Source organism: Hyla sarda, chromosome 3 (genome assembly GCF_029499605.1).
Source record: "Hyla sarda isolate aHylSar1 chromosome 3, aHylSar1.hap1, whole genome shotgun sequence".
Taxonomy (NCBI): domain Eukaryota; kingdom Metazoa; phylum Chordata; class Amphibia; order Anura; family Hylidae; genus Hyla; species Hyla sarda.
In genome coordinates this window covers 157,838,843-157,855,266 of record NC_079191.1, presented here as the reverse complement: position 1 = coordinate 157,855,266, position 16,424 = coordinate 157,838,843, and the positions used below count along the sequence as shown (strand labels likewise).

At 40.2% G+C, this 16,424-nt stretch overlaps 1 protein-coding gene across 25 annotated transcripts in view; it reads left to right on the top strand.

Moving 5' to 3' along the window:
• The window catches only part of DLG1 (discs large MAGUK scaffold protein 1), a 296,709-nt gene that overhangs the window by 238,810 nt on the left and 41,475 nt on the right, over positions 1–16,424 (top strand). For all 25 annotated transcript variants that reach the window (XM_056565340.1, XM_056565338.1, XM_056565345.1 and 22 more), the window contains 5 exons: positions 5,151–5,295; positions 7,994–8,123; positions 11,833–11,989; positions 15,225–15,327; positions 16,182–16,296. In XM_056565340.1, coding sequence (XP_056421315.1) covers positions 5,151–5,295; positions 7,994–8,123; positions 11,833–11,989; positions 15,225–15,327; positions 16,182–16,296 — 650 coding nt within the window. The remainder of the gene's footprint in view (positions 1–5,150; positions 5,296–7,993; positions 8,124–11,832; positions 11,990–15,224; positions 15,328–16,181; positions 16,297–16,424) is intronic.

Here is a 16,424-nt window from a genome sequence, read left to right as displayed (position 1 = left end):
CTCGAGTAATTTCGCTCGCATATTCCTCTCCCAATAGCGTTTAACTGTATTTCCGCTCCTCAGTTCACACTGTGGTATTTCCGCAAGCGGAATTCCGACACTGAATTCCGTTTTGCATGAAGAATGAACATGTTCTTTCTTCATGCGGCATCCGTGTCTTTGTCCCATTGAAATCAATGACATTTTTTTTGCAGCCAGACGCCGTTCCGCGCGGAAATTCCACTCGAAAAAAAAATTTATAAAGGGAATTTTAATTGGTGGTTCTGCCCAAATTCCACACAGAAAATAAAAACGGAAATTCTGCGGCAACATTTTTAGCCGAGGATTCCTCACCAATTCCTCAGTGTGTTCCTCACGCCTGATGAAAGGGTATACACCCAGAAACTCGTTGTGTGAATGAAATAAAGTTGGATTTACCATCACCGTTGTCTCCAGAGTTTCCACCGTCTCCACCGTACACAGACTAGCGCGGATATCACTTGCCGTTTTCACTCTCTCCTTCCATTATCCTAAGGGATTGAAGAAAATCTCAAGACAACACATGAAATTTTGAGCATCTGCAGTAAAGTTTTATGCCAATGTAGCCTGTACCATTTTTTATCTGTTAGTAAATAGAGCTGTAACTGCAAATTCTGTTTTCATTTATATAATTCAGAAAAGCTAATGCTGCTCCATTTTTCTTTCTTTGTAATAGTTTGAGCTGCAAACAATGACTGACTGCCTTTAAAGTTATTGCAGCATAGTCTTTTCCTGTGCCAAGATGCCAGCACATATAAGGAGTAGTTCATAAACCATTTCACTGCTTACTGAATAATTTATTGTGTTTTAATGAGGGCATTTTGTTTTTGTCCTAAAACAGTTTGGCCCTTGGCAAAAAGATTTAAAACCGGATTTTAGGTGAAGATAATTGTTTGACGTATTATATTTTAAAAATAGCTTTGTATGTATAAATCGAGTATACTCAGGGATTTGCTGAACAGAAAATGTTATCCCCCCCCCCCCCTCTTGCCACCTTTCTAGTTAGTTTTTATGGCTCCAGTGGTTGCTTACTGGTAACTGGTGATCCTGTAAGAGTAGGGTCACACATGCTGTATTTTGCTGCATATTTGCTGCTGCATATTTTCCTACCCATTGAAGTCAGTGAGCAGCAAAGTATGCTGCTGATTTTGCTACCCCTTGACTTCAGTGGGTAGGAAAATACACAGACCCAAAAATGCTGAAAACATTTGTGCAAGTGAGGGCAAATGAAAACTGGTGTACAGGGCATAATAAATACTCCACCTCTTTGTTTTCTCTTTAACAGCTGATTAATAAAAAAAAAAAAAAAAAAAAAAGATAATAGTTGTCCTCTACTGTAATCAAATACTGTATATTTACGCTGTAGCCATTATAAGATACAGATCATTTGCTCTGTGATCTTCAGTGTACCTGCCTTCGACTAAAAATGTATATTCAGTGTACAGATCATTCATTATGATAGATTGACTTTGTGCTATATATAGTCAGGCAAACATATTTAAAAGGTCTTTTATAGAGAATATGATTTTGTTTAGCAGAAAGACCAATCACGCTGTGAAGATTACAGTAAGTAAAAACAGGAATAACATATTAGTGTTATTTGAAAAGTACAATCAAATCCTTACTCTGAGTATCGTTATAAGTTCTTATAGTGGTGGTTGCCCATCCTCTATTATGTACAAGAAATGGCAAAAAAGTAATTTAAGATTACACATAAGGGGTTAACACATCCATTGATGCAACCCCCCCCCCCCCCCCAAACCCTTTTGGTAAAGAAAATGCATCAGTTCGGTTTTTGAATGCCATATTGTAGCACACTGTAGCTGCAGCGTGGTGCTAGATAGGGGTCTTATAGGTATTTTGTGTTTGTTTTTTGCCCTGTGAATCTTTTTTGTTTTTCCTGCAGCAATGACATGGCATGTATCCACATGACTGCTGCTGCCAATCACTGGCCTCAGTGTTGTTGTGGGTGTAATGGTCATGTGAATGCGCGTCATGATACATTTAATTTGACAAACTCCTACCCCCTCCTTTAACTTTTCTATATGTGATTGTCTGTAATGACCTAGGGCTTACTTGTCAGTAGCAGTCTAGTCAGGAGAATGAATTGTACCAGAAGAGTAGCTACTAGAATACAGATTGCTCTTCTGCCCTGCACTGTAACCCCCAAAAGAGCCAGGTTCAAGGTCAGGTGAAGTAAAGAAAGTATGGCATTCTAAACAATTGTTCTCTATGAACATCTTTCCCTATTTTTCCATTTTCACGTTTATTATTTGTAGATATAAATAAGATACGACTCAAAGTTAAACAAAAAATCAAAAAATAACTTGGCCGCCTTTGACACCAAAATCTGTTTACAGACTGTGAACTTATCAGAGCATTTAAAAGGAAAAGTTATTCCAGTGCTCATCATCAGATGTGGTAAAAATTTTCTTTATTCCAAAGCCATAAAATGAAAAAAACTGTAACTATACACGTACTATAGCCAGCATTTACATTCTCTCCATTCTAGTAACCTGCAGCCACCGCAAGGAGAAGCTTAGGTGCTAAATGCTTGGACACAACAGTTTGTTGACACAATCATTGTCCCTGTTGGTGGCTGCAGGCAGTAACGCTTGGGCATCTTTGCCTGGAGCCCTGGTTTTTCCTATAGTGTTTATACATACAGAAAACAAATGTACACGATTAGTATAACCTACTTTTGTATATACTACTCCTGTGCAGGCTAGCGTGCATTAGGCTGCTTCAAAATGGTATGAGACTACTAACTAAGGCCACTTTCATGTGTGCGTAGTAGGGATACATGTTTGCTTTTATAATATATATATATATATATATATACACATATATATATATATATATATATATATATATACAAGCACACCTCCATATTATCCTTTTGTGTAGTGGACTTAGCTTGTAATCTCACCCAAAACATCAATATATCCCATAATTGTTCAGCCATTCCTTTCTGGGGAAGAGGAAGAAGAAAACACAGGCTAAAGCATTAGGAGATGCACACTGACCTCTGAACTTGCAGGTTAATAGATAATTGGAATAAAGCAGGTACATTTTTTTTGTAGTCACGTCTCCTGACTGCTCACCCAGGGAAAATACTTTGGCATGTCACAAATTGGTTTTCGCTTTGAGATGGTAATGCAGACACATTTTTCCTTCCATGTTATGGCTGCAAGTCCCAGCCCAACCACAGGTCTAGCGACCCAAACTGACAATATTAGTGCCCATTCACACTACAGAATTTCCAGATATTCTGGTGCAACAGCTTTCCATGGTTTTTAATGGGATTCTGCTGCATTATGCACACTGCAGAATGTTTGCAGCTAAAGTCCCAGATTCCAAGCTCTTTCAAAAGAATGAAGTTGTTCATTCTTCGAATTCAGAATTCATAGTGTCGATTAATTTCGGCGGCACCTGCTGCACATGGAATCTCTTCCTGAAATATTTTGGAAATTCTGTAGTGTAAGTGGTTACCTTTATAGATCACTGTAATGCTGTAATTTCAGATTCAGGGATGTGGAATTCCTATCGTCCGATGCCCGAGACATGCAGTGTCGGGCGCCGGGCAGGGTAATTTTTCCAGCCCTTAGCCCGGCTTCGGGCAAGCAGGGCCGAATCTGACAAGCGCAGCGGCGCTCAGCAGTCTGTATGATGAGGGTTCCCGATTCCTGCCTGTTCCATACTATGCAGCCCCCGGCTGCTCTCAGTAGTCGGGGGGCCGCTGTGAGGTGGAAATTTGTGACCCGTGCAGACTAGCGTCAGCTCCTCCCCAAATTTCCACCTCGCACCACCGCTAATAGCCTGGCTATTAACCCTAATAGGCTGGCTATTAACCCTTAAGATCGCCTCTGTCAAAGCTGACAGCGGAGTCTAAAGAGACATGTGAATGCTCCCATGTGGGCTAGTGAGGGGGACAACCGCCCCTCACCCCCCGCAGTGCGATCGCAGTCGGGTGATCCACCATAGAGGTAGCCGGAGGGCTTACCTCTGTCTCCCTGGTGTCCGTGGCTCTGTCATTGATGGAGCCTGGCTTAACAAGGTTCTATCAATGGATTGCAGAGAACATAGATCAATGGTGTTCAATAGAACTGTACTGATCTGTATGAGGAATCTAATGATTCCTACGAAAAGTTGAATAAAGTGTAAAAAAAAAAAAAAAAAAAAAGTTTTTAATAAGTTTAAAAGACACACATTAACCCCTTCCAGGTTAAAAGTTCAGATCACCCCCTTTTCCTATATAGAAACATGTAAACATAATAATAAACATATTTAGTATCACTGCATGCGTCATTGTAGGAACTATTAAAATATAACATTATGTATCCGGTACGGTAAATGACGTGAATGTAAAAAAATAAATACCAAACCACAGAATTGCAATTTTTATAATATCACAGAAAAAAAGTTAAAAAGCAATTAAAAAGTCAGATCAATACAAAATGGTACCGATACAAAAAACAGATTATGGCGCAAAAAATGTGCCCTCATACAGCCTGGTATGCGAAAAAAAATTTTTTTTTTAAATCTACAGGGGTCAAAAAATGTCGAATTAAAAAAATTCTAAAAGTTCAGAATTTATTAAAAATTTGTAAAACATAACCAACTATACAAATCTGGTATTGCTGTAATCAGGCGGCCTTAAGTATCAAAACATATTCGCTCAACCATAAGGTAAATGGTGTACAAAAGAAAACCACCAAATTTGCTAAATTATCTTTTACTATTACAATTTCACTGCACCGATTTACTTATATATGAATGTTATTAAAAAATTAAAAGGTATCATTATAGTAGGTAGTTATGGCTATTATTGGGCAAGGAGGAAAAAATGTGATTGTAAAAGTGAAAATTGGCCCGGACAAGTGGATTGTCATGAGGGACAAGTAGATTTTGCTCCATTTTAGTCCCGTGGACAATTAGTTTTTTATTAAATTTCCACACCCCTGAGATTATACCCAGTTATGTTTGCAAAAATGCACCTGTATCGCACTCAAGTGAAACAGCTTTATGGAACGTATAAGCACTTTATTGGTCTGCTTGATACCCCATAACCAACTTCATGGCACTAAGCAATCTTGTATAGAGCGTAAAATGCATGTTCTCTCTTCCTGCAGGTGAATACTGTGTGCTTGGAAGAAGTTTCTCACGAAGAAGCTGTGACTGCTTTAAAAAATACGTTAGATTTTGTGTGTCTCAAAGTAGCAAAACCTACCACCATGTTTATGAATGACAGCTATGCTCCACCAGATATCACAAACTGTAAGTGAAGAGATGTTTTCGGTGTATTTTCTCCTTCCTCTCCTTTTTTTCCTGTCTTGCGTAACTAGGGTTTAGCTGTTGGCTTGCATTTGTTCAGAGCACTTGCTGAAAGTTGAAGAACTGCATTTGATCATTTAGTTACTTATGTATATTGTTAACATATATGGACATCTGACCATCACCCGTACATAAGCTTATTGGATAGCCCATTCTAAATTCATGTCTGTGAAAGAACGTCTTAGCTTACATAGGGCAGCATATTACAGCTACAGGTCTTCAATCCTAGTAGTCAAACTGGCACAATGAATTGCTGAAGGAATCCGCATATACTAAACAGCCTGTCCGTCACTGGGTGGGAGGAGTTGGATTCTCTTAATAGCCGGCTTTTTTTTTATTAATAATTGGCTGGTTCCCTTTTTGCAGCTTTATTAGCCTAAACTTATCTAGGAGATTTTTGCATTGGTGTTTCACACAAGTCATTACACCTCACTTGGTTCACTTCGACAAAGTTGTGCTGAAAAAAAGGAAGGTTCCACAAAGTCAGAAGCGATGAATGAGCCTGGGTGCCAGGAGAAGCCGGCCAATAGACTACTAGGTAGTTATACAGTATCACATAAGTGAGTCCACCCCTCACTTTTTTCATGTGACAACACTGAAGAAATGACACTCTGCTATAATGTAAAGTAGTGAGTGCACAGCTTGTACAACAGTGTTTAATGTTGTGTCCCCTCAAAATAACTCAACACACAGCCATTATTGTCTAAACATTGGCAACAAAAGTGAGTACACCCCTAAGTGGAAATGTTTAAATTGGGCCCAGTAAGCCATTTGTGTTAGGTTTGAAAGGGAGCTAGTGTCTTAAAATTGGTGTTATCGCTGTCACGCTCTCTAATACTAGTCACTGGAAGTTCGTGGAACCTCATGGCAAATAACTCTGAGGATCTAAAAAAAAAAAAAAATGAATTATTGCTCTACAAGAAGATGACCTAAGCTATAAGAAGATTGCCTAGACTCTGAAACTGAGCTGCAGTATGGTGGGCAAGACCTTGAAGCGGAGTGCAAGTGCTCAGGGCAAACCAGAGGTTGTCTTTGGGAAAAGACATGCGTTCTTACAGAATTGCTCCAGAACTTGAACGGGTGTGGTGTCAGCCTGTCAGTGCTCAGACCATACACTGCATCAAATCGGTCTGCATAGTTGTCGCCCCAGAAGGAAGCCTCTTTTAAAGATAAAGCACAAGAAACCCCGCAAACAGTTTGCTGAAAACAAGCAGACTAAGGACTTGTATTACTGGAACTATGTCCTGTGGTCTGGTGAGATAAAGATAAACTTATTGAGCATCTATGGGGTATCCTTAAACTGAAGGTTGGGGAGCACAAGGTCTCTAACATTCACGAGCTCTGTGATGCCATCATGGAAGAGTTGAGAAGGACTATAGTAGCAAACTGTGAAGCTCTGGTTAACTCCTTGCCCAAGAGGTTTTAGGCAGTGCTGGAAAATAATGATGGCCACATCAAATATTGACATTTTGGACACTTCCACTTAGTTGAGTACTCACTTTTGTTACCATGGTTAAGACATTATTGGCTTTGTGTTGTTATTTTGAGGGAAGCGGACAGCAACATTAAACACTGTTATACAGGCTATTTTACATTTGAGTGTCATTCAGTGTTGTCACATGAAAATATAAGATACCGTATCTGAAACATCACTCCATAGAACATGTTATGGAGCAGGTAAGGCCACTCTAACTGATGACTGACTTTACCCATGTGTACAGCTGCTCAACCATCAAATCAAAATTCATAAAGATTTTTTATGCACAACCTCTTGTGTTCATTTCACTATCAAAGGCAGTGTGCAACTCTGTAGTGAATGAAGCAACAGATAAGACATCTGCAGGCACATGTCCCAGCACTTTGCAGCCCTTCCCTGAATGTGTGGTCTGCAACCTTGTGGGTGAAATGTTACTCCAAGACACTTCTGTTTCACAATAATTGCATTTACAGTTGTAGGGACAGTTAAAGCAGATATGAAAATTGACAAACTGGCTTGTAGCAAAGGTGTTATCCAATCACATACTAGAACATTAAGGGCTCATTCACCCGTGTTCATTCTTTCCAGTCCAGAATTAGAGTTTAAAATTTTCTGGAATTACTGCAAAATTCCATTGAAAACAATAGGAGGCTGCTTCACTGAAAATTCTGCCATGTGAATGTCCCCAATTTGTTTTTGTTATAGATAACCTCAGAATTGTATTCTTAAATTTTATGCATCTATTTCCAACAAAATCACTTCAACCACATATGTAGGAACGTTATCCATGTTCTTTTGGCCTTCCAGTATATTCTGCAGAGTTATGGCCTTACGTTGACTTTTGGGCTTGTGACATAACATTGCAGTGTTGTTCTGCTGCATTGTAACTAATGAAACAAAATATGGTTGCGTTGTAACCCAGAAATTACTACGTCACAACAGTCAGCAGAAATCAAAATCTGCTGTGTATTCTGCACAACTTGATTTACTATCATTATGTGCCATTTCAGCAGCACAACATTATAATCTAATGTTGTATGGCTACAAGTTGCTGTGTAGCCCTTGCCAAAATGACAGAGAATAGGCTTCCATTATGTGTGTATATTAAGGTTTTTTTATTGACATTTTATGTCTCAAATTTCTACAAAATATTTGTGTTTGCAGCATATTCTCAACAAACAGATAATCATATCAGTTCACCTGGATTTATTGGACATCCATTACCACCGTCCCCTAGCCGATATTCTCCTGTCCCGAAAGGAATGCTTGGAGATGATGATGATGATTTAACGCGGTAAATATAAGTGTGTGTGTGTGTGTGTGTGTGTGTGTGTGTGTGTTTTCGCACATACATATGTATGCCATTTCTCAGTTGTTTTATTAGAAGACACAGGAACCATGGGTATAGGCTGCTGACACTAAGAAAGAGTTGTCTCCCCCTAAGCTGGGTATACCCACCTACTGACACGGAGCAAAGTAGTTTTATCTCAGTGTTAGTAGGATGCAGACACAGGTCTTTACTTATCCAAACCTGACCTACTCTGTATTATTTTTGTTTTTTACTTCAGTTTATGCTCTCAGAGAGCCCTTTTTTGCTTCCCAAGACTTCTTCCTGTGCCCAGGACCCGGAGAGCCTCTACATCACCTTACCCTCTACCACTATGGCTGTATTGTCACAGCCAAGTCCAACATTTCCCCTTCCATGTCAATTGTCTTTCTGGGCTTGTGCTTTAACATGGCAGAAGCTTGAGTCTTTCCTTCTAAGAGCAAACAGACCACTCTACTCTTCATGATTCAAGTTCTCCAGAAGCCCTCCCTACCCACCTTCTGCTTTTGCATGCAGGTGTTGGGCAGAAGATGCAATTCTACTATATTCACATACTATTGTTAGAAAAAAATATATACAACTTTGGCAGTATTGACTTAAATGGGCACGGTCAGATACAAAAACTTTTTATATGTTGTAAATCTTGGAAAAACATTAACCGTTCTAATATACTTCATAAGAAAATTTGATTTCCTTTTTATAGAAATCATGGCTTATCAGACAGGAGAGAGCACAGAGGAGTGCTATCAGACAGAAGAGAGTGTACAGAGGAGTCCTGTCAGACAGAGGAGTACTATAAGACAAGAGAGAGCACAGGAGTACTATCAGACAGGAGAGAGCACAGATGAGTGCTCTCAGACAGAAGAGAGCACAGAGGAGTGCTATCAGACAGGAGAGAGCACAGAGGAGTCCTATCAGACAGGAAGCAGTACAGAGGAGACCTATGAGACAGGAGAGAGCACAGAGGAATGCTATCAGACAGGAGAGAGCACAGAGGAGTATTATCAGACAGGAGAGAGCACAGAGGAGTGCTACCCCACCCTCACTTTCTGGACTTTGTCCATGCCTGTGCTTTAGCTTTAACAAAGCCATTATTTTATAAACCATCATTTTTATAAAAAGGAAATAAATTTTTTTTATGAAGTATATTAGAAAGGTTAATATTTTGCCAAGAGGTACAACATATAAGTTTTTATATTGAACAGTGCCCATTTAAATGCAGTTTGCGAGTGACCAAGACCAGTTTGCAGCTTATGTGCAGTTTGCTCTTATATAGTAACAGGATGTCATTGCAAAATCGCCAACATTTTTGTCAAATTACTTGATGTCACATGACCAACATTATTATTGGCTCAACCTTGATTTTAATGGAAGTACTAAAAATGAGTCTGCCTGCATGATCATGTTACACATGTCTGCCTTTGAGCCTCCATTTATATACATATTTGCAATATTTATTAGCAGATGAGAATGTTTGATAGTTCATCACATTTAAAGTCCTTTTGAAAGCTCAAGAAAGAGCAAGTTTAGGGGTGCTTTTAAAGAGAGTGTCAATCTTTTCAGATCCTACGCTGGCACAACATCACATGCTGTTTTCAGCTGTCAATGAGGAGTTAAAGGGGTACTCTGGTGAAACCCTTTTTTCTTTTAAATCAACTGGTGGCAGAAAGTTAAACATATTTGTAAATTACTTCTATTAAAAAAATCTTAATCCTTCCTGTACTTATTAGCTGCTGAATACTACAGAGGAAATTCTTTTCTTTTTGGAATGCTCTCTGATGACATCACGAGCACAGTGCTCTCTGCTGACGTTATTATAATAATAATAAGGCTTTATTGTTGTCCTTAGTGGGATTTGAACCCAAGTCCCCAGCACTGCAAGGCAGCAGTGCTAACCACTGAGCCACCATGCTTTCCTTAGCATACATCTGCTATGCATGGTTGCTAAAATGGACAGAGATGTCAGCAGAGAGCACTGTGCTCGTGATGTCATCAGTGTTCCAAAAAGAAAGGAATTTCCTCTGTAGCATTCAGCAGCTAATAAGTACTGGAAGGATTAAGATTTTTTAATAGAAGTAATTTACAAATATGTTTAACTTTCTGCCACAAGTTGATTTAAAAGAAAAAAGGTTGTTACCAGAGTACCCCTTTAACCCCTTAACGACGCAGGACGTATATTTACGTCCTGCGCCTGCTCCCGCGATATGAAGCGGGATCGCGCCGCGATCCTGCATCATATCGCGTCGGTCCCGGTCATCAACGGCCGGGACCCGCGGCTAATACCACACATCGCCGTTCGCGGCGATGTGCGGTATTAACCCTTTAGAAGCGGCTGTCAAAGCTGACCGCCGCTTCTAAATTGAAACTGAAAGTGACCCAGCTGCTCAGTCGGGCTGTTCGGGACCGCCACGGTGAAATCGCGGCGTCCCGAACAGCTGACCGGACACCGGGAGGGCCCTTACCTGCCTCCTCGGTGTCCGATCGACGAATGACTGCTCCGTGCCTGAGATCCAGGCAGGAGCAGTCAAGCGCCGATAATGCTGATCACAGCATGGGACCTATAACACTGCAAAAAAAATGTTAAAAAAAAGTGTTAATAAAGGTCATTTAACCCCTTCCCTAATAAAAGTTTGAATCACCCCCCTTTTCCCATAAAAAAAATAAAACCGTGTAAAAAATAAATAAAAATAAACATATGTGGTATCGCCGCGTGCGTAAATGTCCGAACTATAAAAATATATAATTAATTAAACCGCACGATCAATGGCGTACGCGCAAAAAAATTCCAAAGTCCAAAAAAGCGTATTTTGGTCACTTTTTATACCATTAAAAAAATGAATAAAAAGTGATCAAAAAGTCTGATCAAAACAAAAATCATACCGATAAAAACTTCAGATCACAGCGCAAAAAATTAGTCCTCATACCGCCCTGTACGTGGAAAAATAAAAAAGTTATAGGGGTCAGAAGATGACATTTTTCAACGTATAAATTTTCCTGCATGTAGTTATGATTTTTTCCAGAAGTACGACAAAATCAAACCTATATAAGTAGGGTATCATTTTAACCGTATGGACCTACAGAATAATAAGGTGTAATTTTTACCGAAATATGCACTGCGTAGGAACGGAAGCCCCCAAAAGTTACAAAATGGCGTTTTTTTTTTCGATTTTGTCGCACAATGATTTTTTTTCCGTTTCGCCGTGCATTTTTGGGTAAAATGACTAATGTCACTGCAAAGTAGAATTGGCGATGCAAAAAATAAGCCATAATATGGATTTTTAGGTGGAAAATTTAAAGGGTTATGATTATTAAAAGGTAAGGAGGAAAAAACGAAAGTGCAAAAACGGAAAAACCCTGAGTCCTTAAGGGGTTAAGCAGTAGCACCATCATTGAAAAAATGTTATTTCAATAATTTCAAGACAAAAGTCTGAAATATAAACAATCTTGATCAAAGTGTACCATACTACTTGACAAAATGAATTCTAAACAGTCAAAACATGCTCTTAGTGTTCCTCCATTTTCCATAACCGATAATCCTAACCTTTAACCATTTTATGTTTTTTTTTTGTTTGTTTTTTTCCTTGTCTGCGGTCTAATGTGTTTTTTTTTTTTTCTGGATTTCAAAACTGTTCTACACTAAGAGGTATCACATGTAATCTTAACGTCTCTGTTGTAGGGAACCACGGAAAATTATGTTATTTCGAGGTGCCACAGGGCTAGGCTTCAACATTGTTGGTGGAGAAGATGGTGAAGGAATTTTTATTTCATTTATCCTTGCAGGGGGTCCTGCTGATTTAAGTGGAGAGCTTAGGAAAGGGGACCGTATTATATCGGTAAGTTTTTACTTTTGATATGTCATGTACTCCAGCTGCATTTTACACCCTGCTTTAAAAGTAGAAATTGCACCACGTCAGTATACACATTCGAATCGGCAGATGTTTATTTGAACCACCATGTCACAAATTATGAAGAGTTGTAGTAGGGGCATGTGTTCACATTAAGTGTACTAAAGCAGGGGTTCTCAACCAGGGGTACGTGTACCCCTAGGGGTACGTCAAGGGTTATGCGCGGGTACGGCAATTTGCTGACAAATAACACCCATGCATTGGCCAGTACTTGTCAGCGCAGAGCGAGGATTGGACGCCGCAGTCGCCATGGCAGCTCACTACATTGTACCTGTGGCAGCGGCCACTTTGTTAGCTGCAGTGGCTGCCGGGCCTTTGACTTCCCCGACGTTGCACAGAAGTGCCGGCACAGTGCAAAAGGATGTCACCCATCAGTGTGGCCCTCCGACTACTGCCAAATGGGATAGACACAGGCCTGGTAAGCATGTTAAACGAAGTCTAACACCGCAGTATGGGAGGGTGTTATTGTATGTATCTCATATATGGACCCAGGAGGATCGGAGGGGGGAATAACGGCACAAGGGAATTAAGATGGAGGGGGAGGGGGGGGGGGGTAATGGCAAAAGGGGATTAAGATGGAGGGGAATAATGGCAAAAGGTGGTCAGATGGAGGAGGGAATAATGGCACAAGAGAATTAAGATTTGGGGGGGGAGAATATGGCATAAAGGGATTAAGTATCGCATTAGAAAGGTAAGCACACACCATTATGAAATTATGTACTTTTATTACTTATTTTGTTCGCGGTTACCCCTTCCGCGCAAGGAGTACCCGCGGACATACTTTCACCCTTTGGGGGTACTGTCGGGGGAAAAAGGTTAAGAACCACTGTACTAAAGGGTCTTTTTCCAGAACACTTAAACTGGGTTCACACATTGCGGTCTGGAGGCAGTAGTGTGGCATTAATGTGGTTTTGTGGCATGTACAGGGGAAGCACATGGTTTTGCAGTCACGTGGCACACTACAGCCCTCGCAGCTATAACAAGAATCGAGCCTTGATATTTCTCCTGTAAGCCAGATAAGTTGTTCACGGTCTTCAATCTTTTATGACACAATTTCATTTTGTGCCAGTCTACTGCAGCTGCTAGATGTTGCATGATAATGAACCATCTTTTTAAGAGATCAACCAGACCTTGTTTTTTGACACTCAACATATTTTTTTTTTTAAACTGCAGAATTTTCCCCCATTCCATTTATTTATGTATATTTGCGTTTTTGTATTATTTCATTGGGGGAAACAGATGTGTCAGGAAAGCTCAGGCACAAACAGCATTTTAAGCTACAGAACTTTTATTTGCTCCCTCTGTGAACTTGGCTTCTTTGTAATGTATATTCTCTTATTTATATAATAAAAAATGTCCCTTTTTACAAATCTCACTTCTTGGGAGATGGTTTCTTTAAATCCTTTATACGCCTCAGCTGATTAGCTGAAAATTTTCAGATTGATTTTTCTAGTCATAGACATGGTAGTGTAAGGGGCTGGGATATGGATTTAATATTGCCTTAGGATATGCAAGCGTGTCATAGATCAGTGTAATAGGATGGCTAATGTAATGGGAAGTGCTGAAGTGGGTTGTAGAAAGTATATACAATTAAATCAAAGTACTATATATGTCAGTGTTTCCCAACCAGGGTTCCCCCAGCTGTTGCAAAACTACAACTCCCAGCATGCCCAGACAGCCAACGGCTGTCCAGGCATGCTGGGAGTTGTAGTTTTGCAACAGCGGGAGGCACCCTGGTTGGGAAACGCTGATATATGTTAACATAAATGTTCATTCACACACACACTGCCGTACAGGTTTAAAAAGGAAATAGATGCAATTGTTAAATTTTGCTGCTGTTTCTTTGAATGAGCTTGTTGGTAGGGAGTATCTTTGTAGAACAGGCTACTACATTTTCTTGTCCAAGGTCCAGATATATAGGGGTTTTAGTATTTGGTTACTATATTTACTGAATAACCAGATGGTTGGAAACTTTTTAGCAAAATAGGGTATAAATGCTAGACTTGGGAGCTATGTAATCACATCCCCTGAACATGACGTACACCTCCTTAGCCTAGCATTCACACCTCTTTTTGCTATAACATTCATACCCATTTACTGAAAGGTACAGAGAGTCATCTAAATTGTTAAACCTATGAAACTTTTTGCACGGACTACATGTCCTTTTAAAAGACAAACTTAACTGGGCATTTCCTAGGCCTGTGTAAAATGAGAAATCGTCTAGAGTAAGATATGGTAACCTTTGTGGATGTAGAAATGTGTCAGGCTGCATAATGCTCTCCCGCTAAGTCCTTTCTGCTTTTTTAAAGGTGTTCTCCAGTGCTCAGACATCTTATCCTCTATCCAAAGGATAGGGGATAAGATGCCTGACTGCGGGAGTCCCGCTGCTGGGGACCCCCGTGACACGCGGCTCCCCGTTTGTAATCAGTCCCCGGAGCGTGTTCGCTCCGGGTCTGATTACTGTCGATCACGGGGCCGGCGGCGTATGACGTCATGCCTCCGCCCCCGTGTGACCTCACACTCTGCCCCCCAATGCAAGTCTATGGGAGGGGGCGTGACAGCTATCACACCCCCTCCCGTAGGCTTGCATTGAGGGGCGGTGCGTGACGTCACACGCAGTCGGCCCTGTGGTCGCCGGTAATCAGACCCGGAGCGAACACGCTCCGGGGACTGATTACAAACGGGGTGCCGCGTGCAAGATCACGGGGGTCCCCAACAGCGGGACTCCCGCAGTCAGGCATCTTATCCCCTATCCTTCGGATAGGGGATAAGATGTCTAAGCACCGGAGTACCCCTTTAAGAAGTGGTGCAAAGCCTTATTTGTTTTCAAATGATGCTTCAACAAAAAAAAATGTCATCATCAGTGGTTGGGGGCTGCGACGTACACCTGCTTGCTTCCGGTTATAGGCTCTCCAAGCCTAGTATATTACATTCCCGTGTAAGGGATAGACTGCTGAAAAAGCATGTCTGTTCATATGTTATGCTGCCCTCAGCAAAGACAGAATAACCTAACTGAAAGGTTTCCTTTTAATTAATCCCTTTCCCTGTTTCCTGGGTTGTATGAGAGTAGGGGAGAAAAAAATGTTTAATGTAATAAAAATTGATTTTACACAACACTCCTCTTTATACATCTTATGTTCTTAATTTATTTTAAATATCCCAGGTAAATGGTGTTGATCTCAGAGCAGCCACCCATGAACAGGCAGCAACAGCTTTGAAGAATGCTGGCCAAACTGTGACTATTATTGCACAATACCGTCCAGAAGGTACAAAGACTTATTTTCTGGTTATTTATAAACAGCTATGCAAGAGTTATCATTGATACACAAAACGGATGTAGTTCATAAAATTTAAGCTTGTCGTTAGATCTGCTTTACCGAATTTCCATTTCTATTAATATTCAACAAGGCTTTAGAGTAGTTCTGCAGCCTTCTACAATCTTCCATTTGCCCTGGCAGTGCCTTAGGCTTGTCATTCTGCCTGTTACTGTTCAACTTCTAGTAATAATGAGACTGTGACATTCAACTCCACTTTATACTTAAAATAGATGCACATGAATTTGCAGCATTAGTTTTAACTAAAGGCATAAAATATAAACTCCTGAAAATGAGTTGAAATTGTTCACACTCCTGATATGATAGAAATTGTTTATCCGATCTATGCGGTCTTAATGCATTGCTGATATTTTAGCAGGTTTATGAAAACCTTCTTAGCTTTGTTTCAAGTGGTTTTCTAGGGCAGGTTAGACTATCAATATCTAATCTGTGGATTAAATTCCACCAATCAGCTGATTGAAGGATCTGTCATGCAAGCGCTGCAGCCTCTTCTCCTCCTGCTAGGCACAGGTCTGCACACTCAGTAGCTCTTGTCAAGTGTACAGAGCCCTGCCGAGTAAGAAGGACACAGCAGCTTCTTTAATCAGCTGACAGGTGGATTTTCCAAAAGTCTGACACCTACTGACCAGATATTGGTAGCCTATCCTATAGATAGGCCATTTAAATAAAAAATAAAAAAGTGTCCTGGAAAGCCTCTTAAAGCAATTCTTTTAAGAAGTGTGTGTATATGTGATATATATATGTGTGTCATTAAGAATATTTTTGTATACTTTTTTTTTTTATAGAATATAGTCGTTTCGAAGCAAAAATACATGATCTTAGGGAACAGATGATGAACAGTAGCGTCAGCTCAGGGTCGGGCTCTCTCCGAACAAGTCAAAAACGATCTCTATACGTCAGGTGGGATCCTAAAAAACTATAAAAAATTGCAAACTGTAAATCTTGTTTGTTCGCTGACATAACAGCATAAATAATTTAAAAAAGTACTCCGGTGGAATTTTTTTTTTTTAAATCAACTGCTTTTCCAC